Source organism: Scyliorhinus canicula, chromosome 30, assembly GCF_902713615.1.
Source record: "Scyliorhinus canicula chromosome 30, sScyCan1.1, whole genome shotgun sequence".
In the NCBI taxonomy this organism is placed as follows: Eukaryota; Metazoa; Chordata; class Chondrichthyes; order Carcharhiniformes; family Scyliorhinidae; genus Scyliorhinus; species Scyliorhinus canicula.
This window is the reverse complement of record NC_052175.1, coordinates 13,960,713-13,988,495: the sequence shown is the minus strand read 5'-3', so window position 1 is coordinate 13,988,495 and position 27,783 is coordinate 13,960,713. Positions and strand designations below refer to the sequence as shown.

The 27,783-nt window shown below is 56.5% G+C and overlaps 1 protein-coding gene across 1 annotated transcript in view; it reads right to left on the bottom strand.

Annotated features, from left to right (window-relative positions):
- Positions 1-25,505, bottom strand: part of LOC119958616 (integrator complex subunit 3-like) — a gene marked incomplete at its 5' end in the record, with an annotated part of 30,335 nt that extends 4,830 nt beyond the window's left edge. Inside the window, 10 exons of the mRNA XM_038787096.1 lie at positions 1,360-1,428; positions 4,232-4,385; positions 6,227-6,346; positions 10,297-10,341; positions 13,002-13,105; positions 15,608-15,662; positions 16,830-16,856; positions 18,297-18,426; positions 19,561-19,686; positions 25,391-25,505. Of these exons, the coding sequence (XP_038643024.1) occupies positions 1,360-1,428; positions 4,232-4,385; positions 6,227-6,346; positions 10,297-10,341; positions 13,002-13,105; positions 15,608-15,662; positions 16,830-16,856; positions 18,297-18,426; positions 19,561-19,686; positions 25,391-25,505 (945 nt within the window). The remainder of the gene's footprint in view (positions 1-1,359; positions 1,429-4,231; positions 4,386-6,226; positions 6,347-10,296; positions 10,342-13,001; positions 13,106-15,607; positions 15,663-16,829; positions 16,857-18,296; positions 18,427-19,560; positions 19,687-25,390) is intronic.
- Between the last annotated feature and the right edge of the window lie 2,278 nt (positions 25,506-27,783).

The window sequence follows — 27,783 nt, the reverse complement described above, 5'->3', positions numbered from 1 at the left end:
TGGGGACGGGTCTGTCACTGTATAACACTGGGGTACAGTACTGGTGGGGACGGGTCTGTCACTGTATAACACTGGGGTACAGTACTGGTGGGGATGGGTCTGTCACTGTATAACACTGGGGCACAGTACTGGTGGGGATGGGTCTGTCACTGTATAACACTGGGGTACAGTACTGGTGGGGATGGGCCTGTCACTGTATAACACTGGGGTACAGTACTGGTGGGGACGGGTCTGTCACTGTATAACACTGGGGTACAGTACTGGTGGGGATGGGTCTGTCACTGTATAACACTGGGGTACAGTACTGGTGGGGATGGGTCTGTCACCGTATAACACTGGGGTACAGTACTGGTGGGGATGGGCCTGTCACTGTATAACACTGGGGTACAGTACTGGTGGGGATGGGTCTGTCACTGTATAACACTGGGGTACAGTACTGGTGGGGAAGGGTCTGTCACTGTATAACACTGGGGTACTGCACTGGTGGGGACGGGTCTGTCACTGTATAACACTGGGGTACAGTACTGGTGGGGACGGGTCTGTCACTGTATAACACTGGGGTACAGTACTGGTGGGGACGGGTCTGTCACTGTATAACACTGGGATACAGTACTGGTGGGGATGGGTCTGTCACTGTCTAACACTGGGGTACAGTACTGGTGGGGATGGGTCTGTCACTGTATAACACTGGGATACAGTACTGGTGGGGACGGGTCTGTCACTGTATAACACTGGGGTACAGTACTGGTGGGGACGGGTCTGTCACTGTATAACACTGGGGTACAGTACTGGTGGGGATGGGTCTGTCACTGTATAACACTGGGGTACAGTACTGGTGGGGATGGGTCTGTCACTGTATAACACTGGGGTACAGTACTGGTGGGGACGGGTCTGTCACTGTATAACCCTGGGGTACAGTACTGGGGGGGACGGGTCTGTCGCTGTATAACACTGGGGTACAGTACTGGTGGGGACGGGTCTGTCACTATAACACTGGGGTACAGTACTGGTGGGGATGGGTCTGTCACTGTATAACACTGGGGTACAGTACTGGTGGGGATGGGTCTGTCACTGTATAACACTGGGACACAGTACTGGTGGGGACGGGTCTGTCACTGTATAACACTGGGGTACAGTACTGGTGGGGACGGGTCTGTCACTATAACTCTGGGGTACAGTACTGGTGGGGACGGGTCTGTCACTATAACTCTGGGGTACAGTACTGGTGGGGACAGGTCTGTTTCTGTATAACACTGGGGTACAGTACTGGTGGGGACGGATACGGTTTTGCCAGTGAGGAATGTGACATACCACCCACGCAACACCTGGTGAAGCTGACACCTCATGCCCGGGACTGACCTGTGCCGAGTCGATGACCGCGACGATCATGTTGAGGAGTTCGCTGCTCCGCAAAGTCTCATCGGGGAACTGGAACGTGAAGAGAATGAATGTCACGCGCTCGCTGATGCCAACACGAGTCCCTTCTGCCTTCAGGCCCACGAGTTACCTTAAAAACTCTACTCAAATCCATCACAGCTCATAAAATAACACAACGCGAGTTGACCTTTCAGCCGAGCACGGCTCCTTGGAGCTGACCAGAGGGAGAAATACACCGGACTGTACACCGTACTCTCGAGGGTGGACCAGCATAGGTCGGTGATAGGACGGTGGTCAGCACAGTTCCTTCACAGTTCCAGGTTCGATTCCCGGCTTGGGTCACTGTCTGTGCGGAGTCTGCACGTTCTCCCTGTGTCTGCGTGGGTTTCCTCCGGGTGCTCCGGTTTCCTCCCACAAGTCCAAAGATGTGCAGGTTAGATGGACTGGCCGTGCTAAATTGCCCCATAGTGTCTAGAAAAGGTTGGGTGGGGTTACTGGGGTAAGGGGAAAATTCACCCACTGTTTCTTGCTGGGAAGCGTCACCTTATTCAGCGTCGGCCCTCTCGCAGGTAGGGTCAGAGAGGTTTCAGCTCCAGCTGGAGTTCGCAGGTAGGGTCAGAGAGGTTTCAGCCCCAGCTGGAGTTCGCAGGTAGGGTCAGAGAGGTTTCAGCCCAGCTGGAGTTCGCAGGTAGGGTCAGAGAGGTTTCAGCCCAGCTGGAGTTCGCAGGTAGGGTCAGAGAGGTTTCAGCTCCAGCTGGAGTTCGCAGGTAGGGTCAGAGAGGTTTCAGCTCCAGCTGGAGTTCGCAGGTAGGGTCAGAGAGGTTTCAGCCCCAGCTGGAGTTCGCAGGTAGGGTCAGAGAGGTTTCAGCTCCAGCTGGAGTTCGCAGGTAGGGCCAGAGAGGTTTCAGCCCCAGCTGGAGTTCGCAGGTAGGGCCAGAGAGGTTTCAGCCCCAGCTGGAGTTCGCACCCTCGCCAAGGGGTGGCGATATAGAGTACAATAGAATGAGGGAGGGGATGGGGGAGGCAGGGAGCACCGGCTGGACTCGGAATTGTTGGAGACGTGGATTTACATGAGAGAGCGTGAGCAGTGACTGACTCATCTGAAAGACACCATCATCTTAAATGCAGCACTGACCATCTGACAGTGCAGCACTCCCTCAGTACTGACCTCTGACAGTGCGGCACTCCCTCAGTACTGACCCTCTGACAGTGCGGCACTCCCTCAGTACTGACCCTCTGACAATGCAGCACTCCCTCAGTACTGACCCTCTGACAGTGCGGCACTCCCTCAGTACTGACCCTCTGATAGTGCGGCACTCCCTCAGTACTGACCCTCCCACAGTGCGGCACTCCCTCAGTACTGACCCTCCCACAGTGCAGCGCTCCCTCAGTACTGACCCTCTGACAGTGCGGAGCTCCCTCAGTACTGACCCTCTGACAATGCAGCACTCCCTCAGTACTGACCCTCTGACAGTGCAGCACTCCCTCAGTACTGACCCTCTGACAGTGCGGCTCCCTCAGTACTGGCCCTCTTGACAGTGCGGCACTCCCTCAGTACTGACCCTCTGACAGTGCGGCACTCCCTCAGTACTGACCCTCTGACAGTGCGGCGCTCACTCAGTACTGACCCTCTGACAGTGCGGCGCTCCCTCAGTACTGACCCTCTGACAGTGTGGCACTCCCTCAGGACTGACCCTCTGACAGTGCGGCACTCCCTCAGTACTGACCCTCCCACAGTGCTGCTCCCTCAGTACTGACCCTCTGACAGTGCGGCACTCCCTCAGGTCTGACCCTCTGACAGTGCGGCACTCCCTCAGGACTGACCCTCTGACAGTGCGGCTCCCTCAGTACTGGCCCTCTTGACAGTGCGGCGCTCACTCAGTACTGACCCTCCCACAGTGCGGCTCCCTCAGTACTGACCCTCTGACAGTGCGGCACTCCCTCAGGACTGACCCTCTGACAGTGCGGCACTCCCTCAGGACTGACCCTCTGACAGTGCGGCACTCCCTCATTACTGGCCCTCTGACAGTGCGGCTCTCCCTCAGTACTGACCCTCTGACAGTGCGGCACTCCCTCAATACTGACCCTCTGACAGTGCGGCTCTCCCTCAGTACTGACCCTCTGACAGTGCGGCACTCCATCAGTACTGACCCTCTGACAGTGCGGCGCTCCCTCAGTACTGACCCTCTGACAGTGCGGCACTCCCTCAGTACTGACCCTCTGACAGTGCAGCACTCCCTCAGTACTGACCCTCTGACAGTGCAGCACTCCCTCAGTACTGACCCTCCCACAGTGCGGCGCTCCCTCAGCACTGACCCTCTGACAGTGCGGCGCTCCCTCAGTACTGACCCTCCCACAGTGCGGCGTTCCCTCAGCACTGACCCTCCCACAGTGCGGCACTCCCTCAGAACTGACCCTCTGACAGTGCGACGCTCCCTCAGTACTGACCCTCTGACAGTGCGGCGCTCCCTCAGTACTGACCCTGTGACAGTGCGGCACTCCCTCAGTACTGACCCTCCCACAGTGCGGCACTCCCTCAGTACTGACCCTCTGATAGTGCAGCACTCCCTCAGTACTGACCCTCTGACAGTGCGGCACTCCCTCAGTACTGACCCTCTGACAGTGCGGCACTCCCTCAGTACTGACCTTCTGGCAGTGCGGCACTCCCTCAGTACTGACCCTCTGACAGTGCGGCACTCCCTCAGTACTGACCCTCTGACAGTGCGGCACTCCCTCAGTACTGACCCTGCAGATTGTGGCCTTGGACCCACAGATCCTTTCACTCAGGAGAGTGCCACCCACTGAAGCACAGGATACATCCCACACCCAGACCTGTAGGAACGGCCGACCTTACCGACGTGTAGATAGTTGGGGTGAGGTAGCAGAGCAACCGGATATCGTCCTCCTGACACGCTTTCATATCCATCATTAGACAGGTATGGAGATCACCGAGCTGTGTAGCCTGGGCGAAGGACTCGTACAGTCTCATCTTCCCCAACGCTGCTTTACTGAAAGAAACAAGCAGAGCATTAAGGGAAATGGAAGGCGGAGGGAGCTTTACTCTGTATCTAACCCCATGCTGTACCTGTCCTGGGAGTGTTTGATGGGGACAGTGTAGAGGGAGCTTTACTCTGTATCTAACCCCGTGCTGTACCTGTCCTGGGAGTGTTTGATGGGGAGTGTAGAGGGAGCTTTACTCTGTATCTAACCCTGTGCTGTACCTGTCCTGGGAGTGTTTGATGGGGACAATGTAGAGGGAGCTTTACTCTGTATCTAACCCCGTGCTGTACCTGTCCTGGGAGTGTTTGATGGGGACAGTGTAGAGGGAGCTTTACTCTGTATCTAACCCCGTGCTGTACCTGTCCTGGGAGTGTTTGATGGGGACAGTGTAGAGGGAGCTTTACTCTGTATCTAACCCCGTGCTGTACCTGTCCTGGGAGTGTTTGATGGGGACAGTGTAGAGGGAGCTTTACTCTGTATCTAACCCCGTGCTGTACCTGTCCTGGGAGTGTTTGATGGGGACAGTGTAGAGGGAGCTTTACTCTGTATCTAACCCCGTGCTGTACCTGTCCTGGGAGTGTTTGATGGCGACAGTATAGAGGGAGCTTTACTCTGTATCTAACCCCGTGCTGTACCTGTCCTGGGAGTGTTTGATGGGGACAGTGTAGAGGGAGCTTTACTCTGTATCTAACCCCGTGCTGTACCTGTCCTGGGAGTGTTTGATGGCGACAGTATAGAGGGAGCTTTACTCTGTATCTAACCCCGTGCTGTACCTGTCCTGGGAGTGTTTGATGGGGACAGTGTAGAGGGAGCTTTCCTCTGTATCTAACCCCGTGCTGTACCTGTCCTGGGAGTGTTTGATGGGGACAGTGTTGAGGGAGCTTTACTCTGTATCTAACCCCGTGCTGTACCTGTCCTGGGAGTGTTTGATGGGGACAGTGTAGAGGGAGCTTTACTCTGTATCTAACCCCGTGCTGTACCTGTCCTGGGAGTGTTTGATGGGGACAGTGTAGAGGGAGCTTCACTCTGTATCTAACCCCGTGCTGTACCTGTCCTGGGAGTGTTTGATGGGGACAGTGTAGAGGGAGCTTTACTCTGTATCTAACCCCGTGCTGAACCTGTCCTGGGAGTGTTTGATGGGGACAGTGTAGAGGGAGCTTTACTCTGTATCTAACCCCGTGCTGTACCTGTCCTGGGAGTGTTTGATGGGGACAGTGTAGAGGGAGCTTTACTCTGTATCTAACCCCGTGCTGTACCTGTCCTGGGAGTGTTTGATGGGGACAGTGTAGAGGGAGCTTCACTCTGTATCTAACCCCGTGCTGTACCTGTCCTGGGAGTGTTTGATGGGGACAGTGTAGAGGGAGCTTTACTCTGTATCTAACCCCGTGCTGAACCTGTCCTGGGAGTGTTTGATGGGGACAGTGTAGAGGGAGCTTTACTCTGTATCTAACCCCGTGCTGTACCTGTCCTGGGAGTGTTTGACGGGGACAGTGTGGAGGGAGCTTTACTCTGTATCTAACCCCGTGCTGTACCTGTCCTGGGAGTGTTCGATGGGGACAGTGTAGAGGGAGCTTTACTCTGTATCTAACCCCGTGCTGTACCTGTCCTGGGAGTGTTCGATGGGGACAGTGTAGAGGGAGCTTTACTCTGTATCTAACCCTGTGCTGTACCTGTCCTGGGAGTGTTTGATGGAGACAGTATCAGATTAATGCTACCTGCCTAGTCGACCGACCCCTGAAATGAGTTTCCTGGTGTTGTGACCGCACAGCCCCTCCAGACGTTTTCGCGTGTTTGGAAATTACCCGGCACAAGACCCGGAGAGACAGCGGCAGCTGTTGAGAGCTCCTACCTGGCTCGCAGGTAGTAGAGAAGGTGGTAGCCGATCTTGGGCTGCTTCTGGTAGAGTTCGGACAACAGCTCCAGGAGCAGCGAGAAGCTGTTGTTGTCCTCCTGCATCTGGCACAGGTTCCTAAACGAGACACGGGACAGGGCAGATTCTCAGCATCGCTCACAGCAAACAGCAGCTCGGAAAGCCGCGGCCCCCTGCCACCTCGACGGGCAAGGCCGGGGGCCGGGGGGGGGGGGGGGGGGGGGGGGAGACGCCAGCTCCGCGCCACATGCTACCCCGACTCACAACCTCAAACCAGCCGTTCAGCCAGCATTGCCGCGACACGATCCTGGAACCCCCCCCCTCCCTACCGACGTGGTGGGGGTTCCCGCGCGGGGAACACACCGCAGTGGCTCAAACGTTCCCCCCCCCCCCCCCCATACCCACATAAAGGCCGGCCTTGCCAGTGTTGCCCAGGGCCGGTCAGCCTGCATAACAGGACCTCAAAAGATGTGGCAGCCGAGACAGGCGATGGATGGTTGCAATTTTCACCAACCCCCCCCCACCCCCTCCAAACTCCAGAGGGGTCCCAATGGACTGAAAAAAAGCGGACGCGATTCCTCCATTCTCTATCGAACCACTGAATCCATTTGGCCCATCGAGTCTGTCCCGACCCTCTGAAAGAGCACCCCACTCTCCCGCCCCATCCCCGTAACCCCCGGACATCTCTGGACACTAAGGGGGGGGGGGGGGCGCAATTGAGCGCGGCCAATCCACCCTAACCTGCACGTCTTTGGACTAGAACATAGAACAGTACAGCACAGAACAGGCCCTTCGGCCCTCGATGTTGTGCCGAGCCATGATCACCCTACTCAAACCCACGTATCCACCCTATACCCGTAACCCAACAACCCCCTCCCCCCCCCCTTAACCTTACTTTTATTAGGACACTACGGGCAATTTATCACGGCCAATCCACCTAACCCGCACATCTTTGGACTGTGGGAGGAAACCGGAGCACCCGGAGGAAACCCCACGCACACAGGGGGAGGACGTGCAGACTCCGCACAGACAGTGACCCAGCCGGGAATCGAACCTGGGACCCTGGAGCTGTGAAGCATTTATGCTAACCACCATGCTACCCTGCTGCCCCTGTGGGGACTGTGGGGGGGGGGGGGGGGGGGGGGGGGGGAAACCGGAGCGCCCTAGGAATCCCACGCAGACACGGGGAGAACATGCGGACTCCGCACCGACGGCCGCCTGAGCTCGTAGCCGAACCCCGGTGAGGCAGCGGTGCGACCGGCCCGGCCAGCCTCAAGGAAGGAGGGAAATCGGGGGAAAGAATGGCCGAACATTCGTCAGAGGGAAATTGCGAGGATCCATTATTTAGGAGCTCAAACGCAGGATGCCACCAAGGTCAGAATTTGATCAGGCAGAGCCAACACGGGTTTGTCACAGATTAAAATCACGTTCAACTCGTTTATCAGAGCAGGCGGCCAGCAAGGCGGGATAAAGGGGAACCTGAAGATGTGGCGCACTTAGAATTTGCAAATGGAATTTGGGCTGGGTGCCACGTCAAAGGTCAGCACAAAGATAATAAGTGGTCAAGAGTACACAGAGTCAGGTGGCCTAGTGGTTAGCACAACCGCCTCACGGTGCTGAGGTCCCAGGTTCAATCCCGGCTCTGGGTCACTGTCCGTGTGGAGTTTGCACATTCTCCCCGTGTCTGCGTGGGTTTCGCCCCCACAACCCAAAGATGTGCAGGGTAGGTGGATTGGCCGCGCTAAATCGCCCCTTAATTGGAAAAAATAATTGGGTACTCTAAATTTATAAAAAAAAAAAGAGTACACAGAGTCTGCAGAAGGATATAGACGGAAAGGGGGTAAAGGTTTGGAAGATGCAGTATAGTGCAGGAAAGCGTGAACTGGTCCACGTCTGGAACGACCTGCCTGGACTGCCCGCAGGACAATACTTTCCGCTGCACCTCGCTACACGTGACAATAAATCTAAATCTTTGGCAAAACGAATAGGAATGCAGGAGACAATGTAAATGGAGAGAGAGAGAGAGAGAGATCGCAAAACCCGGAGGCACAGAGGGGTGTGGGAGTGCTGGTGCGCGAATCACAAAATGGTAGCACGCAGGTGAGGGCAAGCGTTTCGGAAGGCAAATGTTGCTCGTTGTGAGGAGGCTGGTACATTACACACAGAGCGTACAGTGCAGAAGGAGGCCATTGGGCCCATCGAGTATGCACCGACCCACTTAAGCCCTCACTTCCACCCTATCCCCGTGACCCAATAACCCCTCCCGACCTTTTTGAACACTAAGGGCAACTTATCGCGGCCAACCCACCTAACCTGCACCTCTTTGGACTGTGGGAGGAAACCGGAGCAGCCGGATGAAACCCACGCACACACGGGGAGAACGTGCAGACTCCCCGCACGGAGAGTGACTCAGCGGCGGATCGAACCTGGGAGCCTGGAGCTGTGAAGCAACTGTGCTCACCACTGTGCTAGCTTGGTGCCGAGAAAGGGATCCCTCGTTTAAGAGGGAGATGAAAGGGGCGGCACGGTGGCGCAGTGGGTTAGCACTGCTGCCTCACTGCACCGAGGTCCCAGGTTCGATCCCGGCCCGGGTCACTGGCCGCGCGGACTTTGCACATTCTCCCCGTGTCTGCGTGGGTTTCGCCCCCACGTCCCAAAGATGTGCAGGTTAGGTGGATTGGCCACGCTAAATTGCCCCCTTAATTGGGAAAAAGATGGAGGACAATTCCTACTGAGGGTCATTAGACTGTAGAATTCTCTTTCCCGAAGACTGGCAGAAGCTGTGGGTCATTGAATATCTTGAAAGTGGAGGTGGAAAGATCGATTGACAAGGGCAATGGGGGCAGGGCAGGAATATAGAGCTGAGGGCATTGTCAGAACAGTTACCATCTTAGCAAATGGCGGAGCAGGCTTGAGGGTGCTGAATGGCTTCCTTCTGTACTGGGCTAATGGCAAGATTCTTGGTAGTGTAGATGAACAGAGAGATCTCGGCATCCAGGTACATAAATCCCTGAAAGTTGCCACCCAGGTTAATAGGGCTGTTCAGAAGGCATATGGTGTGCTAGCCTTTATCAGTAGGGGGATTGAGTTTCGGAGCCACGAGGTCATGCTGCAGCTGTACAAAACTCTGGTGCGGCCGCACCTGGAGTACTGCGTGCAGTTCTGGTCGCCACATTATAGGAAGGATGCGGAAGCTTTGGAAAGGGTTCAGAGGAGATTTACTAGGATGTTGCCTGGTATGGAGGGAAGGTCTTACGAGGAAAGGCTCAGGGACTTGAGGTTGTTTTCGTTAGAGAGGAGAAGGCTGAGGGGTGACTTAATAGAGACATATAAGATAGTCAGAGGGTTAGATAGGGTGGACAGTGAGAGTCTCTTTCCTCGGATGGTGATGACCAACACGAGGGGACATAGCTTTAAATTGAGGGGTGGTAGATATAGGGTCAGAGGCAGTTTCTTTACTCAGAGAGTAGTAGGGGTGTGGAACGCCCTGCCTGCAACAGTAGTAGACTCGCCAACTTTAAGGGCATTTAAGTGGTCACTGGATGGACATATGGATGAAAATGGAATAGTGTAGGTCAGATAGGCTTCAGATGGTTTCACAGGTCGGCGCAACATCGAAGGCCGAAGGGCCCGCACTGCGCTGTAGTGTTCTATGCTCACAGTTCACCCGTGTGCGATACTGCAAAGAGGCTCCAGTTCATTTCAGCCCCCCCCCACTCTCCCAAAAGCACGGGCTCTGGGTTCCAGTTTCACAGTGTTCCCCCTCTTACACTTCTTCACCTCCAATGCTGGCCGAGGGGCAAGTTGCTGCGTTGGGCGTGGGTCTGTCGCCCGCGGCTGCAAGTCACACCTGGCAGTTCCGAGTGCCCGGACGAAAGTCACGGCGGAGGTACAAAGGAGATATCCATGGTTCCGCCCGGGCTGGGGCGGGCCAGCGAGGGTTGGGGGATTCCGCAACGCTAATGAGGCTGGGTTCACTACACTGGGTTACTGCCACGTACGAGCCACATCCACGCGAGCTGCAGGTATCACTCGCCGTGTAAACCTACCTGAATGTAACGTAAAGCGGTTTTCCCACCGACTCCTCCAGAGATCTGGAAAACATTCAGTGAACAGGTCAATAATCCGCCCTCCACCTGAATATGGGAAATGATCACAAGGTTCTCGACCGGAATGTACATCAGCCACAATTTGACACGAAGCAACGTCAGGAAGTATTACGGACAGGTGCCCGCTCAAAGATGCCAGTTTTAAGTGTGAGAGACGGAGATGTTTAGGGACGAAATTCAAAAGTTTAGGGTGCCAGGCAGCTGAGGGCATGGTCGCCAATCGAGAAGCGATGGAAATGTTTCAGTACTGAGGGAGTGCTGCACTGTCAGAGGGTCAGTACTGAGGGAGTGCTGCACTGTCAGAGGGTCAGTACTGAGGGAGTGCTGCACTGTCAGAGGGTCAGTACTGAGGGAGCGCCGCACTGTCAGAGGGTCAGTACTGAGGGAGTGCCGCACTGTCAGAGGGTCAGTACTGAGGGAGTGCTGCACTGTGGGAGGGGTCAGTACTGAGGGAGCGCTGCACTGTGGGAGGGTCAGTACTGAGGGAGCGCCGCACTGTGGGAGGGTCAGTACTGAGGGAGCGCCGCACTGTCAGAGGGTCAGTACTGAGGGAGCGCCGCACTGTCAGAGGGTCAGTACTGAAGGAGTGCCGCACTGTCAGAGGGTCAGTACTGAGGGAGTGCCGCACTGTCAGAGGGTCAGTACTGAGGGAGTGCCGCACTGTCAGAGGGTCAGTACTGAGGGAGTGCCGCACTGTCAGAGGGTCAGTACTGAGGGAGTGCCGCACTGTGGGAGGGTCAGTACTGAGGGAGTGCTGCACTGTCAGAGGGTCAGTGCTGAGGGAGTGCCGCACTGTCAGAGGGTCAGTACTGAGGGAGTGCCGCACTGTCAGAGGGTCAGTACTGAGGGAGCGCTGCACTGTCAGAGAGTCAGTACTGAGGGAGTGCCGCACTGTCAGAGGGTCAGTACTGAGGGAGTGCTGCACTGTCAGAGGGTCAGTGCTGAGGGAGTGCCGCACTGTCAGAGGGTCAGTACAGAGGGAGTACCGCACTGTCAGAGGTTGAGTGCTGAGGGAGTGGTGCACTGTCAGAGGGTCAGTACTGAGGGAGTGCCGCACTGTGGGAGGGTCAGTACTGAGGGAGTGCCGCACTGTCAGAGGGTCAGTACTGAGGGAGTGCAGCACTGTCAGAGGGTCAGTACTGAGGGAGTGCCGCACTGTCAGAGGGTCAGTACTGAGGGAGTGCTGCACTGTCAGAGGGTCAGTACTGAGGGAGCTCCGCACTGTGGGAGGGTCAGTACTGAGGGAGTGCCGCACTGTCAGAGGGTCAGTACTAAGGGGGTGCCGCACTGTCAGAGGGTCAGTACTGAGGGAGTGCCGCACTGTCAGAGGGTCAGTACTGAGGGAGCGCCGCACTGTCAGAGGGTCAGTACTGAGGGAGTGCCGCACTGTCAGAGGGTCAGTACTGAGGGAGCGCCGCACTGTCAGAGGGTCAGTACTGAGGGAGTGCGGCACTGTCAGAGGGTCAGTACTGAGGGAGTGCCGCACTGTCAGAGGGTCAGTACTGAGGGAGTGCCGCACTGTCAGAGGGTCAGTACTGAGGGAGTGCCGCACTGTCAGAGGGTCAGTACTGAGGGAGTGCCGCACTGTCAGAGGGTCAGTACTGAGGGAGTGCCGCACTGTCAGAGGGTCAGTACTGAGGGAGCGCCGCACTGTCAGAGGGTCAGTACTGAGGGAGTGTCGCACTGTCAGAGGGTCAGTACTGAGGGAGTGCTGCACTGTCAGAGGGTCAGTACTGAGGGAGCGCCGCACTGTCAGAGGGTCAGTACTGAGGGAGTGCCGCACTGTCAGAGGGTCAGTACTGAGGGAGCGCCGCACTGTCAGAGGGTCAGTACTGAGGGAGTGCCGCACTGTCAGAGGGTCAGTACTGAGGGAGTGCCGCACTGTCAGAGGGTCAGTACTGAGGGAGCGCCGCACTGTCAGAGGGTCAGTACTGAGGGAGTGCCGCACTGTCAGAGGGTCAGTACTGAGGGAGCGCCGCACTGTCAGAGGGTCAGTACTGAGGGAGTGCCGCACTGCCAGAGGGTCAGTACTGAGGGAGTGCCGCACTGTCAGAGGGTCAGTACTGAGGGAGCGCCGCACTGTCAGAGGGTCAGTACTGAGGGAGTGCTGCACTGTCAGAGGGTCAGTACTGAGGGAGTGCCGCACTGTCAGAGGGTCAGTACTGAGGGAGTGCCGCACTGTCAGAGGGTCAGTACTGAGGGAGCGCCGCACTGTCAGAGGGTCAGTACTGAGGGAGTGCTGCACTGTCAGAGGGTCAGTACTGAGGGAGTGCCGCACTGTCAGAGGGTCAGTACTAAGGGGGTGCCGCACTGTGGGGGACCAGCTATGTGCCACATTTAGTGGTCCTGAGACAGGGTCACAGCCTGACTGCAGGTTGCAAATTGAAACATTGGCACAGTCTGTGGAGGAAGGGGGGCCGAGCCCGGCAGCGAGGGGCCGAGCCCGGCAGAGAGGGGCTGACCCGCCAGGTGTTGGCTGTGGAGTTAATCCAATTCATTATCCCAACAGTCCCCCCCCCCCCCCCCCTTCTCATTCCCAGCCTCTCTTCCCAAGCGGTCTGTCACCTGGCAACCTCCAGCCAATCTAGAGTGGCGGATATTACAGCACGCAAGAGAAAAACACGCTGGCTCAAGTCATCACTTACTCCTCGGTGACCTCCTCCGGCAGCACCTCGCCCCTGAAGTGACCCTTGAACAGCTCGACAAGACAGGAGGCCAGCGTCACCATGAGTTCTGTATCAAAATCGTCCTTCTCGAAGAGGGAGGGAGGTGGGTGGTTGAGGAGTGGGGAGGTACGGAGGGGGGGGGGGGGGGTCGGGCGGGGAGGGAAGAAAGAAGAAAATAAATTTGGCTCCATCGCCAATGGCTCCTGACATTAATTGCTCGCTGTTGAGGGTGATAACCGTGCAGTGGTTTTGTACACGGCTCCAGGTCAACCCGTCTTCTGTCACATTCTCCCCGCTCACCATCTGCTCGCTGACCTGTAGTGGCTGCCAATCCAACAACACCTCAAGCTTCAAATTCTCCCCCCCCCCTCTTGTGGGGAACCCGACGTTCCCCACACTGCAACATGTCTGAAGCCCTTTACTGCGTGTCGGACGCTGCGGTGCTGTCCAAGGTCCTGAGACGTGCGCCTTAAAACGGAAGCAGCGTCTTCCTATCCATGAGTTCCAACCCGCCGCTCCTCGCGTCTCAAGTTGATTGGAAAAATAATATATATAAACGCAGCGAGCAATCAAGGAGAAAGGGGAAGCGGAGTTGGGGAGGGAGGTCAATTGGGGAGTATGGAGTGAGGCACTGCGAAGGGTAACCGGGACCCCCTCTTGTGCGAGGATGAGCCTGATACAGTTTAAGGTGGTGCACAGGGTGCATGTGACTCGGGTGAGAATGAGTGGGTTCTTTCAGGGGGGTAGCAGATGAGAGAGAGAGGGGGCCAGCGAATCGCTCGCACATGTTTTGGGGATGCGGAAAATTGGGAAGATTCTGGGCGGGAGTGTTCGCGGTCTGAGCCAGGATAGTGGAGGAGGGAGTGGACCCGGACCCTTTGGTGGCGATATCTGGGGTTTCAGAGAAGCCGGAGCTCATGGAGAGGAGGAAGGCCGATGTAGCGGCTCGGTTAGGTGACCTGTACGACTTCCTGCGATTAGAGAAGATAAAGTATGAGTTAAGGGGCTCTTCAGAGGAAAGGTTGGGGGGGGGGGGGGGGGGGGGGGAACAATCAGTCACCAACGAAGGGAACTTGAAGACTTGGAAAAACAAACACGGCAGCACAGTGGTTAGCACTGTTGCTTCGCAGCACCAGAGTCCCAGGTTCCATTCCCCGCTGGGTCACCGCCTGTGCGGAGCCTGCACGCTCTCCCTGTGTCTGCGTGGGTTTCCTCCGGGTGCTCCGGTTTCCTCCCACAAGTCCCGAAAGACGTGCTGATTGGTGAATTGGACATTCTGAATTCTCCCTCCGTGTACCCGAACAGGCGCCGGAATGTGGCGACTAGGGGCTTTGCACAGTAACTTCACTGCGGCATTAATGTAAGCCAACTTGTAACAATAAAAAAGATTATTATTAACCTATGAGTCAAAAATTGTGGCCTAACGTTAACAGGAAATAGGCGGTGTATCCATTTATGCTGTGGGCAAGGTTATAAATGGAGTTGCATTTCCTGCATCTCTTTCGGAAGGCTGGTGCAGACTCGATGGGCCGAATGGCCCCCTTCTGCACCGTGGGGATGTAAATGCCCCACAGCCTCCACCGGGGAAGTGAATCCCACAGACTAACGACACCGCGAGGGTGAAAAATACCATCCTCACCCCTTAGCCCTCTAGTTTGTGATTCTCCCCCCCCCCCCCCCCCCCCCCCGCCCCCGCGTCCCCCCTTCACAAGGGCAACATCCACCCTGTCAATAAGATCACATCTCGTTATTCGTGACTCAAGTGGGTTACAGGCCCAACCTTTCCTCATCGGCTGAGCCCCTCAATCCCAGGTACCCGTTGAGCGAACCCTCTCTGATCTGCTTCAGACGCAAGGAGCCCAAACAGCCCGGGTGGGGGTCTAACTAACTCCCGGTACAACTGCAAAAGCCCTTTGCTATTCTTATGCCAGATTCCCCCTTTGGAATAGCCGGCAAAGTTCCAGCTGCCTTCCTAACCACTTGTGCCGGCAGACTAGACTTTTTTGTGATTCATGTACCAGGGGCGCCCTCCTTTGCTTCCGCAATCTCTCCCTCCGTTGGAGCGGAGTGCTGTTTTTATATTCCTCCTGTCGAAGTAAATCAGTTCGCACTTTCCCCGTCTGCCAAAGTCTGGGCCGGTTCGCTTAATCCGCCCGATTGCCGCCCACTCTCTCGCCCTCTTGAGAACTCGCCCGCCTGCCTCTCTTTGGCGGCATCAGAGGGATGACCAACCGTACCGTCAGCCAATTCCGCCGGGGCAGGGGACTGAGGTGGGACGCAGGCCGCACCTCAGCCAGATACGGTCCGCCCGCCCGCCGCCACCAAGAGGGGGCCAAACGGTGGGCTCATTTAGGAAGCCGACCCCCACGTATGGGACGGCACGCACAGGGCCCAAGCCAACAAACTCCCCCCCCCCCCCCACAAAAAAAAAAGTCACGGGTGTATAAGACGATCCTTTCTGTTGATCTAAAACAATTCAACAACATTTGCGTAGGTGCGCGCAGTTGACCGGAAGCTTTCCTAACGAGCTCTTCGATTCTAACGCTGACAGAAGGCGGCGCTGCGTCGATGCATCGGCCACTCACCTCCAATATCATATCCACAATTTCCTGCATGAGCTCGCACTGAATCTCCGTGTCGCTGGGAGGAGAGGAGAAGGAGGAAAAAAAAGCACAGATGTAACCACAAACATACCGGCGAGAGGTCGCACGACAGAAGACAACACGAGACGCGGAAGCCGGCATTCAATAGGAATCCACGGAACCGACCGCAGACTGAGACCCCCCCCCCCCCCCCCCCCCAACACGCTCGGAGCTCAGTCGCACTCGGAATTTCAGCCGCAGCCTGGGAAGCCCGTGGAGCGAGCGACACCGTGGGCTACCTTTCCGACAAAGGTCACATCAGAACCAGCGAGTACCGCTGCTCGGCGCCCCCTTCGGGTCGCTGCTGGCAGCTCAGAAGCGGGGAACGGGTGGTCCCCCGCACCCGATCCAGAGAGCGGGCAGGGCTCGGGAGCACGAACACGATGGCAGGCTATTCGCCTTCAAGTGCATCGCACCCGACATCGGCAGGCGCGAGTGGCGGCCGGGATACTGACCCCGCCGCTTTCGCTCTCCCCCCGGGGAGGGGTTGGGATCAGAAAGCACCCCAAACGGCCAAGTCACAGCTCCGTTGCCGAGGTCAATATGGAATATCCGGCACAGGGAGATCCCAGAAATGGGTCCAGGAGCAGACTTCCCTCCTTCTCCAAACCTCCCCACCCCGACCGAAAAATCGCTGAGGCCGACCACATGAATTGAACAAAAAACATAGAACATACAGTGCAGAAGGAGGCCATTCGGCCCATCGAGTCTGCACCGACCTACATAAGCCCTCACTTCCACCTTATCCCCGTAACCCCTCCTAACCTTTTTGGACAACTTTTAAGGGCAATTGAGCACGACCAATCCACCTAACCTCCACGTCTTTGGACTGTGGGAGGAAACCGGAGGAAACCCACGCAGACACGGGGAGGACGTGCAGACTCCGCACAGACAGTGACCCAAGCCGGGAATCGAACCCGGGACCCTGGAGCTGTGAAGCTGCACAGTGCTAGCCACTTGCGCTACCGTGTTGCCCCCAAATTACTACTGAATGAGTGCCGCTCCATCCGAAGTCCCCCCCCCCCCTCCATGCTCCATTCTGTCCCGGCCAGCGATGCGACCTGCTATCGCAGGGCTGGGAGGTGCATTTCACCGGCATCACATTAACCGCACAGCATAAGAAAGACGAGACTACCCGGTCGAATGGCAATAAAAAGGTGCTCACCTGTGATAGCTGTCATGGTCGTCCGTTCTGTACGGGGGGGGGGTTGGAAAAAAAAAACAAGCGTCACCATCCAGCCTCACCCTGACATCACCAAATCTGCCAATACCCTGCCCGCTCCCCCACATCTTTTTTTTAAAATTTAGATTACCCAATTATTTTTTCCAATTAAGGGGCAATTTTGTGTGGCCAATCCACCTACCCTGCACATCTTTGGGTTGTGGGGGCGAGACCCAGGCAGACACGGGGAGAATGTGCAAACTCCACACGGACAGTGACCCAGAGCCGGGATCGAACCTGGGACCTCAGCACCGTGAGGCAGCTGTGCTAACCACTAGCGCCACCGTGCTGCCCTTTCTCCCCCACATCTTAAACCCGGCGCTCAAAACGGCGGAAAGGCTTTGGGCGCAGCAAAACGGGGAGAAGCTGTTTGCATTGGAGGGGGGGGGGATGTTTGGAGCAAACCTGTGTCTGCTGAAGTCACACTGCTCTTGTGAGTAGCAGTATCTCGGTTCTGACAGTGCACCGAATCCTCAAATTATACTGGAGCTGCGTTTGGTTAGATTGAGCATTAAATTCAGGGGTAACACGAGCTTGTTAATGTTTTTAAAAATGAAGATCTAAGGCTGCGGCTGTTGCAAGTGATTCCCAACTCCGAACCAACCAAACAGCTGCAGGCCAGGGTGCACGCCAACAGCTCGCCGGCCACAATGCTTCGAGACGAAGAGCGCTTGACTGGCCGTTAAGAGTTTCGAGATGTCCCGAGGACGGGGGGCGCTGCGGGGAATGCACGTCTTCAAAAATTCTCTTTGCAACCGTTCGCTATCCCCCTCCGCTGAAAGCGGCAACTCCCGCTCTGCGCCGACGGCTACCGCCAGGTGGCCATTCTCCTCATCGCTGTACCAGGATCAGCTGGGCGGCAGACACCGACCAGAGACACTGACATGGAGCCCAGCCAACCGCCGCCCTCCCAGCGTAGGCCACTGGGAAACAGAAACAGGGACAGCTGGAACCAACGGCCGGCGGGCTACGGAGGGCCTGGCCCGGTGAAAGGAACATCGCAACCTCAACGCAAATGGCAGGGAGGGGGCGCGAACCCAACAATTCAGCCTCCCTATCCATCTCGGACACTGGCAGGATTACTCCAGTCACATTGTAAAATCGGGGAAGACAAATGGAGGCTCTTTTTATTTTTATTTTTTTTTTATAAATTTAGATTACCCAATTATTTTTTCCAATTAAGGGGCAATTTAGCGTGGCCAATCCACCTACTCTGCACATTTTTTTTTTTGGGTTGTGGGGGCGAAACCCACGCAGACACGGGGAGAATGTGCAAACTCCACACGGACAGTGACCCAGAGCCGGGATCGAACCTGGGACCTCAGCGCCGTGAGGCGGTTGTGCTAACCACTAGGCCACCGTGCTGCCCTGGAAGCTCTTTTTATTAAAAATATATATATATATGCTTACTTTCCTTTCTGGATAAGTAACACTTTTTCTTTCAGCGCGTCGTCTAATTGGTCCAGGTAGGGCGTGATGTCGACTGGCTCCTCGACTATGGCTTCTTTTATTGGATGAAATCGAAATTCGCGTTTTTTCCCTACAAACAAAAAAGGGAGAGAGGCCTTAAAGGAGCCAGCCCAAAACCGAACCCAACGTAAACGTATTGGAGGGAGGGAGCAATTAGCTTCACCCCCCCCACACTAATTTACATGGATATGGATCCGCCCTGTTGGTAAGGCAAGACGTACCCGGGGTGGTGGCGAGGGAGGAGTCTCGCTTGTGAAACCCGACTGGGCCAGCACGATCTATCGGCAGGCCGTCTCTCTTGCGGTTTTCGACGCGAGTGCCTCGCGGTTGGGGAGGGTTGTTACCCGGGATCAGCTGGTCCCTCTGGCATTCCCGCCGCCTCGCTCGATGCAAAGCTCAGCAGCATTCGCCTGTTCCAAGGTGGCGTCCTGCCACGTTGCTGCCTGGGTGGGATCCGGGATTGCGCGCAGGCATTAAGAACTAGGAGCAGGAGTCGGCCATCTGGCCCCTCGAGCCTGCTCCGCCATTCAATGAGATCATGGCTGATCTTTTGTGGACTCAGCTCCACTTTCCGGCCCGAACACCATAACCCTTAATCCCTTTATTCTTCAAAAAAACTATCTATCTTTACCTTAAAAACATTTAACGAAGGAGCCCCAACTGCTTCACTGGGCAAGGAATTCCATAGATTCACAACCCTTTGGGTGAAGAAGTTCCTCCTAAACTCAGTCCTAAATCTACTTCCCCCTTATTTTGAGGCTATGCCCCCTAGTTCTGCTTTCACCTGCCTGTGGAAACAACCTGCCCGCATCTATCCTATCTATTCCCTTCATAATTTTATATGTTTCTATAAGATCCCCCCTCATCCTTCTAAATTCTAATGAGTACAGTCCAGTCTACTCAACCTCTCCTCGTAATCCAACCCCTTCAGCTCTGGGATTAACCCAGTGAATCTCCTCTGCACACCCTCCAGCGCCAGTACGTCCTTTCTCAAGTAAGGAGACCAAAACTGGACACAACTGAAGACCGGACCTGGAAAAACCCTGCAGGGAAATGAATGAATCGATCGATTCCCCCCCCCCCCCTCCTCCCAGGTTTGGGTGATAGACGACAGCCGTAACACGACACGCGGCCTTGGGAGTTCTCCCGGCTCAGTCCTGCTTCAAGCCAAGGGTGAGCCGCCGGGAGCTCCGGCCTCGCCCACCTTTATTGTTCAGCTCCTCCTCATCATCGCTAAAGGCAGCGTCCGCGTTGTCATAGCAATTCTCCTCCCGCTCTTTGTCAGTCACATGATTATCCATATCAATGGTAGCAGATTCTTCCATTTTCACTGGCGAGAGAGAAAAGTCATTTTTAAAAATTTACAAACGGGAGGGAACCAGCGGTCCGTCCGCAGGAGCTCCGAGCACCCGGCCTCAGAGCGACCGCCCTGCAGCGGCAGGGTAATGGGATCAACAATGCCGAAGACTGCTTGGGCTCCACGGGTGGTATAACAAGAGGGGCGGGCGAGAGGGAGGGGGGGGCCTTCGGAAGCTGTGACGGAGGGTATGGATGGGTCCGGGGCTGCTGGGGCACTCGACAGCGGATCGTTGGTTTCCTGCTCGAACCGAGCACAGAATGCATCGAGTTCGTCGGGGAGGGGTGCGCTACTTAAGTTAGTTGGAACATACAGTGCAGGAGGCGGCCATTCGGCCCATTGAGTTTGCACCGACCCACTGAAGCCCCTCACTTCCACCCCTATCCCCGTAACCCAATAACCCCATCTAAACTAATGCTAAGGGCAGCAGGGTAGCATGGTGGTTAGCATAAATGCTTCACAGCTCCAGGGTCCCAGGTTCGATTCCCGGCTGGGTCACTGTCTGCGCGGAGTCTGCACGTCCTCCCCCTGTGTGCGTGGGTTTCCTCCGGGTGCTCCGGTTTCCTCCCACAGTCCAAAGATGTGCGGGTTAGGTGGATTGGCCATGCTAAATTGCCCGTAGTGTCCTAAAAAGTAAGGTTGGGGGGGGGGGGGGGGTTGTTGGGTTACGGGTATAGGGTGGATACGTGGTTTGAGTAGGGTGATCATTGCTCGGCACAACATCGAGGGCCGAAGGGCCTGTTCTGTGCTGTACTGTTCTATGTTCTATAAACTTTTTTGAACACGAAGGGCAATTTCGCATGGCCAATCCACCTAACCTGCACGTCTTTGGACTGTGGGAGGGAACCAGAGCACCCTGAGGAAACCCACGCAGACACGGGGAGGATGTGCAGACTCCGCACAGACAGTGACCCAGCGGGGAATCGAACCAGAGAAGCCGCAGTGCCGGTCAGCTTCGCTTTGTAGCCCGGTATGTGGTTTAAGCCTTGCCACAAGAGTCCGTGACATTAGTCGGCGACTCTAGCTTAGTCTGGTATTCTCTCTCTTGGCATCTCGCATGGCCAGGCGGAGGCCGCGCCTCGATTTCTCGTATAGGCCAGGGCCGCCCGTCATGAAGGCCTCAGACCCGGCCCTCGGTAGGGAGTCAATCTCCCGATTAAGCCACGGTTTCCGGTTGGGGGGGGAAACGTACACACGACCTTCTTTGGCACGCAGTCTTCCACAACACTTGCGAATGAAGTCCGTGACGGTGGTGGCAAACTCATTTAGTCAAGAATTAACTCAACAGATTTTAGTGCCTACAGGCACTGGGGACAGGAGAGTTGGGGAACCTTCTCACCGGCGCCACCTGTGGTGAATGTGGAAATTTCAATGTAAAAGGTTGACAGCCTATGTGTGTTAGACTGCTGCAGTAGCGTCTTTAAAGAATCCTGGTTTGAAAGGCAACTATGATTTTGGATGCCAGAGGTGCAATTAAAGCATCGTAAAAGCGTGGGCTCAAGGGCTTTTGTTTGGATTAAGAGGGGGTTCCCCATGGAGTTGATTAGATGTTTCAGCTCGGAACGGCGACGTAATTAACGGCAGGAGCTACAGGCCTTCTGCAGAAAAGCAGCCGAGTTGAGGTATAGATGGGGGCGAATTCGAGCAGCCGCTGTAAACAGCAGTTCAGTTCGAAGAGGTGACTGGGGACACACGAGAAGCAGATTTGCCCGTGAACACGATTCGCAGTTTACATAGAAACATACATGGAAAATAGAAGCAGGAGGATTTGGGGGGGGGGGGGGGGCCAGCACGGTGGCGCAGTGGTTAGCACTGCTGCCTCACGGTGTCGAGGACCCGGGTTCGATCCCGGCTCTGGGTCACTGTCCATGTGGAGTTTGCACGTTCTTCCCGTGTCTGTGTGGGTTTCGCCCCCACAACCCAAAGATGGGCAGGGTAGAACATAGAACAGTACAGCATAGAACAGGCCCTTCGGCCCTCGATGTTGTGCCGAGCCATGATCACCCTACTCAAACCCAACTCAAACCCATAGGTTTGTTCTCTGCATACCCATACCCATTTCTGCAACCATCTCTGCAACCCTACCCATAGGGTAGGTGGATTGGCCGCGCTAAATTGCCCCTTCATTGAAAAAAATGAATTGGACACTCTAAATTTATACCAAAAAAAAGTAATAAAGTTTGTTTAAATAAACCATATCGCCAATTTGGGTGAATTCATTCCTGGGACGAGGTGTCCTTTCCTTACAGTCTTTTCTTAAAATAAATTTAGAGTACCCAATTCATTTTTTCCAATTAAGGGGCAATTTAGCCTGGCCAATCCACCTACCCTGCACATCTTTGGGCTGTGGGGGTGAAACCCACGCAGACACGGGGAGAATGTGCAAACTCCACACGGACAGTGACCCGGGGCCGGGATGGAACCCGGAATCCTCGGCCGCCGTGAGGCAGCAGTGCTAAACCCACTGCGCCACCGTGCTGCGCTGTTTTCCTTCGTCTTACAGAACTAAAATAAAACATTGGGGTTTCTGCCCAGTATGCCCCAGCCGCTGTGGGGGTCTGCTCTGGGTACCGACACACCGTTTCGCTCCCAGTGGCCAGGAGCCCGGGAGGAACCCAAACCCCCCCCCCCCCCCCCGCCCCCCCTATCTCTGAAGGTTTAATCGTCTTTATCCACCCCCCCACAGTCTCCATCCATGAGAACTGCTCATGATTGATAAAAAAAAACAACCCAGCAGCTTGCATTCCTGCTCTGACTGGGCAGCGGAGCTTAGCAACGGGCTGAAAAGGGGCGGGAGGGGGGGGAGAAACGACACATTTCAAGCTGAAATGTCAAGCGAGGCAGAGAACAACAAGGTTCGGCAGTCAAACACAACAGCCTTCGGGAAGGAGTGTCCGCGGGCGCTGGTGAATCTCCCAGGATACCAACAGCCACAATGAAACATCACCGTCACAGCAATGCTCTCCGTTATACGGCCGGCAATTAGGCACAAAACCAACAATTAAATCTCTTGCACAGCCGCAGGGCGAGATAAAGCATCTCCTTCGCCCTCCCCTCGGTCGCCCTCCACTTGAAATATGTTCTCATTAGGAAGAAGCATTTACATTCCGATAGGGGCTGACAGGGACTCCGGGCACCCCAGCGTGTTGGGCAGCCAGTGGAATGTGTGCTGCGGTGCAGAGAACATGGCAGCCAACGAGTTAACTATTGCCCCTCGCCAGCAAAGGGGAGGCATGGCTGTGACGGTCAGAAGTGCAGTGGGTAGCTCCCTCACCTCAGGCTCAAATTCCACTCCGGAACTTTCATAGAATTTACTGTGCAGAAGGAGGCCATTCGGCCCATCGAGTCTGCACAGGCACATGGAAAGAGCACCCTACCCTAGGTCAACACCCCCACCCTATCCCCGTAGCCCCACCCAACACTAAGGGGCAATTTTGGACACTAAGGGGCAATTTAGCATGGCCAATCTACCTAACCTGCACATCTTTGGACTGTGGGAGGAAACCGGAGCACCCGGAGGAAACCCACGCAGACACGGGGAGGATGTGCAGACTCCGCACAGTGACCCAGGGGGGAATCGAACCTGGGACCCTGGAGCTGTGAAGCAGTTGTGCTATCCACAATGCTACCGTGCTGCCCAATTCTAAGTAGAGAAAACAGGTTAACGGGGTATAAACTCCAGCTGATAGCCCCACAGCTGTACTGAGGGAGTGCCGCACTGTCAGAGGGTCAGTACTGAGGGAGTGCCGCACTGTCAGAGGGTCAGTACTGAGGGAGTGCCGCACTGTCAGAGGGTCAGTACTGAGGGAGTGCTGCATTGTGGGAGGGTCAGTACTGAGGGAGCGCCGCACTGTCAGAGGGTCAGTACTGAGGGAGCGCCGCACTGTCAGAGGGTCAGTACTGAGGGAGCGCCGCACTGTCAGAGGGTCAGTACTGAGGGAGTGCCGCACTGTCAGAGGGTCAGTACTGAGGGAGCACCGCACTGTGGGAGGGTCAGTACTGAGGGAGCCCGCACTGTCAGAGGGTCAGTACTGAGGGAGTGCCGCACTGTCAGAGGGTCAGTACTGAGGGAGCTCCGCACTGTCAGAGGGTCAGTACTGAGGGAGTGCCGCACTGTGGGAGGGTCAGTACTGAGGGAGCGCCGCACTGTCAGAGGGTCAGTACTGAGGGAGAGCTGCACTGTCAGAGGGTCAATACTGAGGGAGCGCCGCACTGTCAGAGGGTCAGTACTGAGGGAGTGCTGCACTGTGGGAGGGTCAGTACTGAGGGTGCTCCGCGCTGTCAGAGGGTCAGTACTGAGGGAGTGCCGCACTTGGAGGGTCAGTACTGAGGGAGTGCTGCACTGTCAGAGGGTTAGTACCGAGGGAGCTCCGCACTGACAGAGGGTCAGTACTGAGGGAGCTCCGCACTGTCAGAGGGTCAGTACTGAGGGAGTGCCGCACTGTCAGAGGGTCAGTACTGAGGGAGCGCCGCACTGTGGGAGGGTCAGTACTGAGGGAGTGCCGCACTGTCAGAGGGTCAGTACCGAGGGAGTGCTGCACTGTCAGAGGGTCAGTACTGAGGGAGTGCCGCACTGTGGGAGGGTCAGTACTGAGGGAGTGCTGCACTGTCAGAGGGTCAGTACTGAGGGAGTGCCGCACTGTGGGAGGGTCAGTACTGAGGGAGTGCCGCACTGTCAGAGGGTCAGTACTGAGGGAGCGCCGCACTGTCAGAGGGTCAGTACTGAGGGAGTGCCGCACTGTCGGAGGGCCAGTACTGAGGGAGCTCCGCGCTGTCAGAGGGTCAGTACTGAGGGAGTGTCGCACTAGGAGGGTCAGTACTGAGGGAGTGCTGCACTGTCAGAGGGTCAGTACTGAGGGAGCTCCGCGCTGTCAGAGGGTCAGTACTGAGGGAGTGTCACACTTGGAGGGTCAGTACTGGGGGAGTGCTGCACTGTCAGAGGGTCAGTACTGAGGGAGCTCCGCACTGTCAGAGGGTCAGTACTGAGGGAGTGCCGCACTGTCAGAGGGTCAGTAGAGGGAGTGCCGCACTGTCAGAGGGTCAGTACTGAGGGAGTGCCGCACTGTCAGAGGGTCAGTACTGAGGGAGCACCGCACTGTGGGAGGGTCAGTACTGAGGGAGCGCCGCACTGTCAGAGGGTCAGTACTGAGGGAGTGCCGCACTGTCAGAGGGTCAGTACTGAGGGAGTGCCGCACTGTCAGAGGGTCAGTACTGAGGCAGCGCTGCATTGCCGGAGATGTCATTAAAAGGAAGGCCCATTTGTTCTCTGAAGGAGGGCTGGTCAGTTCTCCCTGGTGGCCGGCGGCCAAAATCTCTCCTTCAACCAACACGACTTGAATGGATAATCTGGGTGAGTGCCGTCTGTGGGAGGCAGGTGTGTAAAAATAGGCCTGAACAACAAAGAAAAGTACAGCACAGGAACAGGGCCTTGGGCCCTCCAAGCCAGTGCCGACCATGCTGCCCGTCTGAACTGAAATCTTCTACACTTCCGGGGTCCGTATCCCTCTATTCCCATCCTATTCATGTATTTGACGAGATGCCCCTTAAACAAAGCACTTCAACATTGTCCAGTTTCCGAAGGACCACCTGCGCTGGGGAGCAGCCGGCCACGCCCCGCGGTCGAGGAAGTCGAGAAAAGTGGCAAAGGCTTTTGTTTGGGGTTTCGATGGTCAATTACCTTCCACGGGCGGAGAGGGGGAGCTACAGAATTCCGGAAACTTCTCCCGAATCATGGCGCGCAGCTCTTTGTCCAGTTTCGGGTTGTCGAATAGAGGAGCCAAAGGCCTAGGAAGAGAGGGAGAGAGAGAGAGTGAGAGAGAGGAATCGCTGGGAGAGTTTCGAAACGTTATAACCCCCCCCCCCCCCCCCCCACAGCCAGTCACAGTACAATGGAACGTCGGGGAGGGAGGGGGGGGGGGGGGGGGGGGGGTTCCAGTCTTGCTGCTCTCTTTGGTCAGAAGCTGCCCCGCATGGCCGCAGCGCAGTGGTTAGCACTGTGGCCTCACAGCGTCAGGGTCCCGGGTTCAACGTCACTGTCTGCGCGGCGTCTGCACGTTCTCCCCCGTGTCTGCGTGGGCTTCCTCCGGGGGGCTCCGGCTTCCTCCCCACGGTCACGAAAGGCGTACTTGCTACGTGGACTGGCCCACGCTAAATTGCCCCTTAGTGTCTATTGGGTGGGGTTGCGGTGAAAGGGCGGGGGGGAGGGGACACACGTGTGTGGTGTGCTCTTTTGCGGGGTCAGCGCAGACTCCTTGTGCACTGCAGAGATTCTATGATTATGAACCTTCCCCGGCTCCTCCAGAGGTTGCCAGGTCCTACCCCGAACCAGACGCCGTCCGTGACAGAGTCGGAGGGTCAGTACTGAGGGAGTGCTGCACTGTCAGAGGGTCAGTACTGAGGGAGTGCTGCACTGTCAGAGGGTCAGTACTGAGGGAGTGCTGCACTGTCAGAGGGTCAGTACTGAGGGAGCACCGCACTGTCAGAGGGTCAGTACTGAGGGAGCGCCGCACTGTCAGAGGGTCAGTACTGAGGGAGCCTCGCACTGTCAGAGGGTCAGTACTGAGGGAGCGCCGCACTGTCAGAGGGTCAGTACTGAGGGAGCGCTGCACTGTCAGAGGGTCAGTACTGAGGGAGTGCTGCACTGTCAGAGGGTCAGTACTGAGGGAGCGCCGCACTGTCAGAGGGTCAGTACTGAGGGAGTGCTGCACTGTCAGAGGGTCAGTACTGAGGGAGTGCCGCACAGTCAGAGGGTCAGTACTGAGGGAGCTCCGCACTGTCAGAGGGTCAGTACTGAGGGAGTGCCGCACTGTCAGAGGGTCAGTACTGAGGGAGTGCCGCACTGTCAGAGGGTCAGTACTGAGGGAGTGCTGCACTGTCGGAGGGTCAGTACTGAGGGAGTGCCGCACTGTGGGAGGGTCAGTACTGAGGGAGCGCCGCACTGTCAGAGGGTCAGTACTGAGGGAGTGCCGCACTGTCAGAGGGTCAGTACTGAGGGAGTGCCGCACTGTGGGAGGGTCAGTACTGAGGGAGTGCCGCACTGTGGGAGGGTCAGTACCGAAGGAGCGCCGCACTGTGGGAGGGTCAGTACTGAGGGAGTGCCGCACTGTCAGAGGGTCAGTACTGAGGGAGTGCCGCACTGTCAGAGGGTCAGTACTGAGGGAGTGCCGCACTGTCAGAGGGTCAGTACTGAGGGAAGTGCCGCACTGCAGAGGGTCAGTACTGAGGGAGTGCCGCACTGCCAGAGGGTCAGTACTGAGGGAGTGCCGCACTGTCAGAGGGTCAGTACTGAGGGAGTGCCGCACTGTCAGAGGGTCAGTACTGAGGGAGCGCCGCACTGTCAGTGGGTCAGTACTGAGGGAGTGCTGCACTGTCAGAGGGTCAGTACTGAGGGAGTGCTGCACTGTCAGAGGGTCAGTACTGAGGGAGTGCTGCACTGTCAGAGGGTCAGTACTGAGGGAGCGCCGCACTGTCAGAGGGTCAGTACTGAGGGAGCGCTGCACTGTCAGAGGGTCAGTACTGAGGGAGTGCCGCACTGTCAGAGGGTCAGTACTGAGGGAGTGCTGCACTGTCAGAGGGTCAGTACTGAGGGAGTGCCGCATTGTCAGAGGGTCAGTACTGAGGGAGTGCTGCACTGTCAGAGGGTCAGTATTGAGGGAGTGCTGCACTGTCAGAGGGTCAGTACTGAGGGAGTGCCGCATTGTCAGAGGGTCAGTACTGAGGGAGTGCTGCATTGACAGAGGGTCAGTAGTGAGGGAGCACTGCACTGTCAGAGGGTCAGTACTGAGGGAGTGCCGCACTGTGGGAGGGTCAGTACTGAGGGAGCGCCGCACTGTCAGAGGGTCAGTACTGAGGGAGCGCCGCACTGTCAGAGGGTCAGTACTGAGGGAGTGCCGCACTGTGGAGGGTCAGTACTGAGGGAGTGCAGCACTGTCAGAGGGTCAGTACTGAGGGAGTGCCGCACTGTCAGAGGGTCAGTACTGAGGGAGTGCCGCACTGTCAGAGGGTCAGTACTGAGGGAGTGCCGCACTGTGGGAGGGTCAGTACTGAGGGAGTGCTGCACTGTCAGAGGTC